General features: G+C 34.1%; 3 protein-coding genes and 1 long non-coding RNA gene across 6 annotated transcripts; 1 reads left to right on the top strand and 3 right to left on the bottom strand.

Moving 5' to 3' along the window:
• Positions 1-328: 328 nt before the first annotated feature.
• LOC117607556 (uncharacterized) lies at positions 329-3,014 on the bottom strand. 2 transcript variants are annotated; one of them, XM_034331379.2, is made up of 5 exons: positions 2,847-3,014; positions 1,259-2,666; positions 865-1,178; positions 691-776; positions 329-604 (listed from the first exon to the last, which is right to left on the bottom strand). In XM_034331379.2, exon 2 carries the CDS (start codon positions 2,592-2,594, stop codon positions 1,263-1,265), a length of 1,332 nt encoding a protein of 443 aa, XP_034187270.1. In that variant the 5' UTR covers positions 2,595-2,666; positions 2,847-3,014; the 3' UTR covers positions 329-604; positions 691-776; positions 865-1,178; positions 1,259-1,262. The 2 variants fall into 2 exon arrangements, with proteins under 2 accessions (XP_034187270.1, XP_034187268.1); XM_034331377.2 differs by having other exon boundaries at positions 2,801-3,012.
• A 691-nt stretch (positions 3,015-3,705) lies between these two features.
• LOC117607557 (uncharacterized) lies at positions 3,706-6,773 on the bottom strand. 2 transcript variants are annotated; one of them, XM_076688591.1, is made up of 5 exons: positions 6,403-6,773; positions 4,803-6,210; positions 4,132-4,723; positions 3,950-4,036; positions 3,706-3,863 (listed from the first exon to the last, which is right to left on the bottom strand). In XM_076688591.1, exon 2 carries the CDS (start codon positions 6,136-6,138, stop codon positions 4,807-4,809), a length of 1,332 nt encoding a protein of 443 aa, XP_076544706.1. In that variant the 5' UTR covers positions 6,139-6,210; positions 6,403-6,773; the 3' UTR covers positions 3,706-3,863; positions 3,950-4,036; positions 4,132-4,723; positions 4,803-4,806. The 2 variants fall into 2 exon arrangements, with proteins under 2 accessions (XP_076544706.1, XP_034187271.2); XM_034331380.2 differs by having other exon boundaries at positions 4,803-6,773.
• On the top strand, positions 6,506-7,447 carry LOC117607561 (uncharacterized). The gene is made up of 2 exons (XR_004582192.2): positions 6,506-6,637; positions 6,730-7,447. It is a non-coding gene; the product is annotated as an uncharacterized LOC117607561 (long non-coding RNA).
• eIF1A (eukaryotic translation initiation factor 1A) lies at positions 6,990-9,165 on the bottom strand. Its single transcript, XM_034331382.2, has 5 exons — positions 8,914-9,165; positions 8,590-8,673; positions 8,146-8,382; positions 7,961-8,061; positions 6,990-7,878 (listed from the first exon to the last, which is right to left on the bottom strand). The coding sequence occupies exons 1-5, from the start codon at positions 8,927-8,929 to the stop codon at positions 7,873-7,875; spliced, it is 444 nt and encodes a 147-aa protein (XP_034187273.1). The 5' UTR covers positions 8,930-9,165; the 3' UTR covers positions 6,990-7,872.
• Between the last annotated feature and the right edge of the window lie 39 nt (positions 9,166-9,204).

Consider the following 9,204-nt stretch of genomic DNA (forward strand, 5'->3'; position numbering starts at 1 on the left):
GTGGTTTTTAGGTATTAATCTTCTTCGTCGCCAATCATAGTTTAGTTACTAGAGCAGGCATGTACACGAATTGCCCGTACGAGCGCCTGACTGCGTCGAGCTCGCGTTTAGTTTCTCTCGGTGTGAGCGTCGCTATTAAGCTCGCATGTGAACGTAAGCAATAGACCTTGCCACTGACTCTCTACTCAGGAATGAGAAAGAAGGAAACATTGCCTCTAAAGCGGCCTACACACAGTGAGACCTTGGTAGATCAAACTGATATCACCAAATATTATATATTTATTAACAATAAAATAATACAGTTCTTAATATTATTACTATTTAAAAATAAATATTGAACAAAATTTCAGTAAATTTTTATGGGGAAATATCGTTATAAATTAATTTAAAAATACATAAAAATTTGACAATTTTGAACTACTTATGTAGGCGGTTTCTTTCGTTGCTTAAAAATATAATCTTAAATCGATAACAAAATAAATTTCTTTAAATTACTTATGTACAGTTCTTTGACTAGCGTCTGATGCAGTCTTCTGTAGTTGAATCCGTTACGTAGCGAGAGTTGCACAAATGTTTTATATTTTGAAATGGTTCATTGATTTTCCTGAAAAAAAGAAATATGAACAGTATTTTATATAATTATTATAAGCACTTAGGGCAATGGTAGTGTTATTTAATTTATATTTTTACCTCTTCAATTCTGATATTTCAGTTACATTATCCCTGTTTCCATCAAACCGTTCATAACTGATGGAAATGAATATGTACAGTCATTGCTATAAATTATAAAATTTTAATAATTTAAATCCTTAGATTAATTTTGATATATATACTACCAAAATATATAGTCTTAAATTATCTTACTTGTCAACATTTATATACAATATTTTGAACATTAGTACTTTCATTATCTTCAACATAAGATAATGTTCACGGCATCCATGACAAGCTCTTCCCCTCTTTTCGTAATCTATCTGACTCATACGACGGTTCATCTCCGCGTCTAATTCCTACGACCTCAATGTCAATGATACCAGTTTGACCAACTAACAAATTCTGTAACTTAAAGCTACATAGCTGTACCCTCTCCCTCAGCTTGTAGCAAAGTAAATATTTAACATATGCATATAAGTAAATGATCCATTCCGGTCGTAGAACCCATTATTCCTTACAATACCCTGTAAAAAATAATTTTTATTTTTATCAAATTAAATATATTTGAAATTTTAAAAAATATGCAAACTGTGTTTCTTTTTACCCTCTTAATCTTCAGGATCTGTACTCTCATCAGAATCACTTTCCGATTCATCACTTGGTAGTTCTAAATTATCTGTTATTTCTTCTACTAATCCATCTTTTCGCCAATAGTCTCCCTCGAGCTTCTCCACGTGTTCACAGAAATTCTTCCAGTCTTTTTGTGTCACTTCGTTAATCGCCTCCATGATGTATCTTTCTAGCTCACTGCTCGATGAAACGAATATTTTTTTCTCTCTTAATTTCTTCTTTACCTGGGACCAAGCCAGTTCGATAGGATTCAGGTCAGACATACTTGGTGGTAATCGTAAGGCATTGTGCCCATGTACTTTTAGTATCTCATCGACTTTAAACGTTTTCTTTAATTTCTTGTGTCTATCTACCAGCTCAAGCAGTTGGTATTTCCTCATATTCTGTGCATACGGGATATTATTTTCGACCAGCCATCGAAGAATGTCTTCTTTCTTGGAATAATTCGAGGGCGGTTTGTTTAGTCGAGCTGAATGGTAGGGGGCGTTATCCATAACTACTACGGAGTTAGGAGGAATGTTAGGCAGTAATTTTTCAGTAATCCATATTTCAAAATTTGCCGCGTTCATTTGTCCGTGGATGTCACTAGGTGTCGTTTGAGACTCGAATATCAGTTCTCCCCCCTTTATAAAACCATCCTTTCCTCCCGCGTGAATAATAACCAAACGGTTTGATGAATTTGTGTTCTTCATAATTCCTATTTCCTTACCGTCCCAACATTTATGAAAATACAAGGTGTTGTCTACCCACGTTTCGTCAATGTAAATTATAGGTCTGTTTTGCTTGCGATAATATTCTATTGCTTTCAGATATTTAGCTCTCCAAGCTATAAAATTTGGCTTTTCAATTAATACCTTTTTAATGCTATTTGTCTTCTTCCATTCAAAACCCATGCGCTGCAGTAATCTATACAAACTATGTATTTCCCAGGGGAAGTCGATTTTTTCACGTATCGCTGCTAATATTTTAGGACCAGTAGGCATAATTTTTTTTTCCAAGTAGAAATCATAAATAACACCTCTTATTACCGCCTGATCCTCCAGTGAGCAGCGAAACTTTTTATCCTCCCTTTTCGGGCGTTTCGTTCCCGGTGTTGGTAGAGGTTCATCTTCTCTATACGTGGAATCCTCCTTTCGAATACGACTAATGGTTCTAATACATGTTCCAGTATAAAACGAAGCACGGAGATTTGCTTGCTTAAGTAGATAAATCATTGCGCCTTTACGCGCTTCTTCGTCACACTTTTTTATTACGCGCCGGATTATGTTCCGGGCTTCACTACGAATTGTTTGACCCTGTTTACGTTCCATAGTGATGGTAAAATATTTAATGCAACACGCTCTGTACCAGAATTTTTCTCCTCTCTCTTCCACTATCTGAAACTGCAAAACAATCTTATAAATTAGAGGTTACGAAGATAAAAAACGTATTTTGTATACAGAATAAACTCTTTATACGACAGAAAATGTATCCATGTTAAAAATATAATTATCTGCATAAGAATAAATTTACTTACATTTTATTACTTTGTTCAAAATGCTTTGTCACACTTGCAATCGTACCTGTGCATGCAGATTCGTTGAGCTACCGAGTTACAGAGGTTATGCTTTATTCCAAGTTTTTTCCCTTTGTGGTAGATTTACGAAGCATCCTGCAGTGACTACAGATAGTAGAAAACAGGACATGCCTTTGTTACCGATGGGTGATCATTTTTAGGGTACGCGGTACCCCAGTATGAAGTTAGGTTTCCACAGTCGGTATAACAGTCGTGCCTGTTTTGTAGGTTCTTCTGTTACCGTACCTCATTGGCACAAGTACCTTATCGACTACGGTAAGGTGAAGAGACGTATAAGTACTTACTTACTTACTTACTTACATGTGTATACCGCAGTTCACCAAAGTCCATACTGCGAAAAGACCAGTTTTCGTTCTTCGCGCATCTCCAGTACGCATCTTCGCCCTGATTGGCGATACTTCCAAACGAAGTGGAAAGCGATTAGCAGAGAGCTCGCTGCATTCCCCCACCATCTTCCAACCTGCGCGTCGCAGTTATGGACTCTGGTGAACTGCGGTATGTAGTAAAAGCTGGATATACATATGCAACGAAAGATTGGCTGGATATATGCAACATCGCTATCCCCTCCGCTTGGGGGGATCCCCCTAAGCGAAGTGAGACGCTCGACGAGGAAGCCGTGTAATACGATCCGAACGTATTGACTTCGTATTGACTTTCAGACCATCTAATTATCACTAATAGCCAATGATAGTCTTTGAAGCACCATGTTGCGCACCCATGAACATCTTATCATTACGAGGTAATGGATAATAACCAAATATACAGTGGGTGTGTATAACAAAATAAAGTATAACATGAGATCAAAAATAGCAATCACTTAAAAAATTTGTTCAAAAAGATGATTGAGGAAGAAGGTTCATTTTTATTCAAATGAAAAACAGTTAGAAGTTTTTAATAAAGCAAGTTTCTTTGATTAGCGTCTGGTGCAGTTCTCTGTAGTTGGATCCCTTACGTAGCGAGAGTTGCACAAACGTTTTGTGTTTTGAAAGGGCTCATTGTTTTCCTGAAAAGAAGAAATATGAACAATATTTTATATAATTATTATAACCACTTAGGACAATGGTAGTGTTATTTAATTTATATTTTTACCTCTTCAATTCTGATATTTCAGTTACAGTATTCCTGTTTCCATCAAATCGTCCATAACTTGATGGAAATGACTGTGTATGGTCATTGCTATAAATTATAAATATTTCAATAGTTTAGATCCTTAAACTAATCTTGATACAAGTACTACCAAAATATATATATATATATTTAAATTATCTTACTTGTCAACGTTTATATACAATATTTTGAACATTAGTACTTTCATTATCTTAAACATAAGATAATGTTCACGGTATCCATGACAAGCTCTTCCCTTCTTTTCGTAATCTATCTGACCCATACGACGGTTCATTTCGGCGTCTAATTCCTACGACCTCAATATCAATGATACCGGTTTGATCAACTAACAAATTCCATAACTTAAAGCTACATAGCTGTACCCAGGCCCGGCGTCAGGGGGGCGCGCGGTCGCGCAATCGTTCAGAGCGTTAGATCTGTAGGGGGCGCCGCAACCCGGTGTCTCTAGTACGCGAATATACCGATATTTTCTTATTGCCTCTTCTCTCTATCTACATCTCATATGTAATATTACATATATGCTATATATGCTGCGACATTTATGTCTACATCTTCCCTGACGCGTTTTTTAGCCCCTGAATGGGCGCCACGATAATCTTGCCCGGGGCGTCAATATTGCTAAAACCGGCCGTGGCTGTACCCTCTCCCTCAGCTTGTAGCAAAGTAAATATTTATCATATGCATATAAGTAAATAATCCATTCCGGTCATAGAATCCATTATTCCTTAAAATGCCCTGTTAAAATAATTTTAATTTTTATCAAATTAAATATATTTTAAATTTTCAAATACATGTAACCTGTATTTCTTTTTACCCTTTTAATCTTCAGAATCTGTGCTCTCATCAGAATCACTTTCCGATTCATCACTTGGTAGTTCTAAATTATCTGTTATTTCTTCTACTAATCCATCTTTTCGCCAATAGTCTCCCTCAAGCTTCTCCACGTGTTCACAGAAATTCTGCCAGTCTTTTTGTGTCACTTCGTTAATTGCCACCATGATGTGTCGTTCCAGCTCACTGCTCGATGAAACAAATATTTTTTTCTCTCTTAATTTCTTCTTTACCTGGGACCAAGCCAGTTCGATAGGATTCAGATCAGGCATACTCGTTGGTAATCGTAAGGCATTATGCCCATGTACTTTTAGTATCTCATCGACTTTAAACGTTTTCTTTAATTTCTTGTGTGTATTTACCAGCTCAAGCAATTGGTATTTCCTCATATTCTGTGCATACGGGACATTATTTTCGACCAGCCATCGAAGTATATCTTCTTTCTTGGAATAATTCGAGGGCGGTTCGTTTAGTCGAGCTGAATGGTAGGGGGCGTTATCCATAACTACCACGGAGTTTGCAGGAATGTTAGGCAGTAATTTTTCGGTAATCCATATTTCAAAATTTGCCGGGTTCATTTGTCCGTGGATGTCACTAGGTGTCGTTTGATACTCGAATATGAGTTCTGCCCCTTTTATAAAACCATCCTTTCCTCCCGCGTGAATAATAACCAAACGGTTTGATGAATTTGTGTTCTTCATAATTCCTATTTCCTTACCGTCCCAACATTTATGAAAATACAAGGTGTTGTCTACCCACGTTTCGTCAATGTAAATTATAGGTCTGTTTTGCTTGCGATAATATTCTATTGCTTTCAGATATTTAGCTCTCCAAGCTATAAAATTTGGCTTTTCAATTAATACCTTTTTAATATTAATAGTCTTCCTCCATTCAAAACCCATGCACTTTAGTAATTTATGGAGACTATGTATTTCCCATGGGAAGTTGATTTTTTTACGTATCGCTGCTAATATTTTAGGACCAGTAGGCATAATTTTTTTTTCCAAGTAGAAATCGTGAACAACACCTCTTATTACCGCCTGGTCCTCGAGTGAGCAGTGAAACTTTTTATCCTCACTTCTCGGGCGTTTCGTTCCCGGTGTTGGTAGAGGTTCATCTTCTCTATACGTGGAATCCTCCTTTCGGATACGACTAATGGTTGGAATGGATGTTCCAGTATAAAATGAAGCACGGAGATTTGCTTGCTTAAGTAGATAAATCATTTCGCCTTTACGCGCTTCTTCGTCACATTTTTCTATTACGCGCCGGATTATGTTCCGGGCTTCACTACGAATTGTTTGACCCTGTTTACGTTCCATAATGATTATAAAATATCTAATGCAACACGCTCCGTACCAGAGTTTTTCTCCTCTCTCTTCCACTATCTGTAACTGCAAACCAATCTCATAAATTAGTAGTTATGTATACAAAAAACTTGTATACTTGAATATTTTGTATACAAAATAAACTCTTTATACGACAGAGAATGTATCGATGTTAACAATATGATTATCTGCATAAGAAAAAATGTACTTAGATTTTATTACTTTGTTCAAAATGCTTTGTCACATTCACAATCGTACCTGTGCATGGAGATTCGTTGAGCTACACAGGTTATGCTTTATTCTAAGCTTTTTCCCTTCGTGGTAAATTTTCGAAGCACCTCTGTCTTTGCAGCTTTGCAGTGATTACAAATCCAACACAGTGACAGTGACTACAGATCCAACAAAACCGAACATGCCCTTATTATCAAGGGATGACGATTTTGGGGATTCCTGACACCCTCAAGTAAGGTTAGGTCTGTATATGCATAGCACAGTTAGTATCTTTTTTACCAGTCCTTTTCTACCACACCTTACACTCCCAACTGAAAAGATACAAGTTTGACTCCCTTTTATTATATTTCTTAGAAATCAGTCAAAATCAGCACAAAAGCGAGAAATTATTAGAATAATTATTTGATGAAATTGTACTTACAAACTAGTATTTTCAAAAGACCGCCATAAATTAAAATTATTTGAGAATTCAAATAACATATCGGAACGAGTAAACCCCTAATGTTTAATTAAATTATCAGAAACCTTTTAATCTGGCATGTAGTAAGTTTAACGATCTCATTAAATAACTGTAGCAAAGGATTTGCATGAATTAGTAAATAAAATTAACTCGATATTTCATATATTTTTATTCGTTGTTAACAGTTGACATGAATTTTATTTAGTACACATTCATGGATTCGTATTGAAGATAACATGATATGAATATTCGGATAAGTTTTCAACACATGATATACGAAATAAAAATGATAATCTTTGTATAATGCATAATAAAACGATGTTACAAATTATTTTTTTCCGCTAAATAAATTTCATTTTTAAATACATACACATCTGATCTATTCCGAAGACTTATTCTCTTCTTAATGAATATTTCTAAATAAAACGTCAATTTGCTACTATTAAGAGTTAGATATTGTTTGTATAATTCACAATTAATAATTTTGTTCTTATAATTACAATTAGTTGTTCGTAAATATAATTACATAAACAAAGCCGTAGTTGCACATGTATTATATAACAGAATACCTAATGAAACACTTTGATACATACAAAATAATTGTAAAAATAACTATTTGTATATGTAATTAAATTCAGCCAAATATGTAGTAATTAATTAACTGAAAGTATTAAAATCAAATTTTGCTACGAACTTCATTTTCACAACTGTTAGGTTAATTAGAATAATGTATAAAAATGCACCCATTGCAAATGGGACATTACTTTTAAGGTCACATAAAAATAAAAGACAGGCTATATAGTGAGTACCACAAACCTAATAACACTGACGCAAATCCTGAAAATTCAGGACTCAATTTTTCATTGGAAATTATTATACAAATGAATGGAGATTTATTTATAGATACAGAAAATTGACTACTTATTTAAAACAAAATTTAGTATCTGAATTCCGCAACAAATGGTAGTATCTTGTAAAACAAATAGGTGTTTCCATGCACTCTTGTACCATACCTTTTATTTTTATACTGAAGATCATCAGATCTGTAACAATGAAAACATTATTTTATTGACAAATCAAATTGATGATATTAGATAATTAAATACTTAAAAATAGAAAACTCACATTGTCAACATCATCTTCATCATCATCACTAATTTCATCACCAAATTCAATATCTTCATCAAAACCATCTTCGACAAAGGTGACAGTGTCATTGATTCTTACTATAACAATGTTAAAAAAAATTACTAGAATGCTAATTCTAAATTGAAATTTGGATAAGTAAGAATATAACAAATTGTGCTTACCAGTTTCAGGGAATTCACCATAAGTTTTCAAATTACGTGCTTCATCTGATGTGTATTTCAATATAACATCAGCTTTTGCATTTTGATAGTCTCGCAAACCAATTAGTATTATATCACCTTGATTAATCCATACTTTTTTCCTCAATTTTCCACGAATGTGACATAATCGTTTCACACCATCAAAGCACATTGCTTCTAACCTACCATTCCCAAGCATTTTTGTAACTTGTGCATATTCTAAACAAAATATAAAAACATTAAACGATTCATTTACTCAAACTTGAAATTATATATATCAAAAATATTAAAAATTTCGAAAGTCTTTGTATTTACTTAGTACTAGCAACATATGTCAAAAATAAGTTTCACGCAAATAATTTCACAAAATTACAAAAGCTCATCGAAAATAAAATAAAGTATTATGTGTAACGTTATAAATTTTACCTTGTCCATCTTCTTTGAAAACCAACTCTCTTTTTTCAGTTTCATTTTCGTTCTTACCCCTTCTCCTGTTTTTACCTCCCTTTCCTAAATAAAAAATAAGTTCGATGATAATTGAAGAATAATTTTCTACGATTTAGAAAATATTTTCCAATAAAAGATTTCGGTATCTGGTATGATATGGCCATTAATTTCGAGAACAAACTTGACATTAACAGGTTAGAAGAGATTAACCACATTGCACATTGAAAACTAAATGACCTCTGTACAAATAATTCTACAATTTTCATAAAGAACAGACACGATACAATAAAATTAATTACGAACCTTTATTCTTCGGCATGTTGACTTAACGAAATGTGCGTAATCAGTAAAATATACGAAAAGTTCAGATCACAAGAAAGAGCAATTCACTCAATATCCTAAAAGCCAGTTTTGCACCATTAAACACCTCATGGAAAAGACATAGACTACCCAATAATGTCAGAAGCACGAAACTCTGCAGTGTTACGGCCTCTTCCGTTTCAAAGAAATAAAGATTATATATTAAAAATTACTTTTATAATTTTCACAACATTCTAACTACAATATTAAACGCGAAGTTTGTCAAGGTTTAGA

The sequence above is a fragment of the Osmia lignaria genome, chromosome 6 (genome assembly GCF_051020975.1).
Source record: "Osmia lignaria lignaria isolate PbOS001 chromosome 6, iyOsmLign1, whole genome shotgun sequence".
In the NCBI taxonomy this organism is placed as follows: domain Eukaryota; kingdom Metazoa; phylum Arthropoda; class Insecta; order Hymenoptera; family Megachilidae; genus Osmia; species Osmia lignaria.

Coding starts and splice junctions, on each gene's coding strand:
- LOC117607556 (XM_034331379.2), bottom strand. CDS start 2,594: ATGGAACGTAAACAGGGTCAAACAATTCGTAGTGAAGCCCGGAACATA.
- LOC117607557 (XM_076688591.1), bottom strand. CDS start 6,138: ATGGAACGTAAACAGGGTCAAACAATTCGTAGTGAAGCCCGGAACATA.
- eIF1A (XM_034331382.2), bottom strand. Junction 8,383..8,589: donor TTTCAAAGAAGATGGACAAG/GTAAAATTTATA, acceptor TATTTTGTTTAG/AATATGCACAAGTTACAAAA. Junction 8,062..8,145: donor TGGTGAATTCCCTGAAACTG/GTAAGCACAATT, acceptor ACATTGTTATAG/TAAGAATCAATGACACTGTC.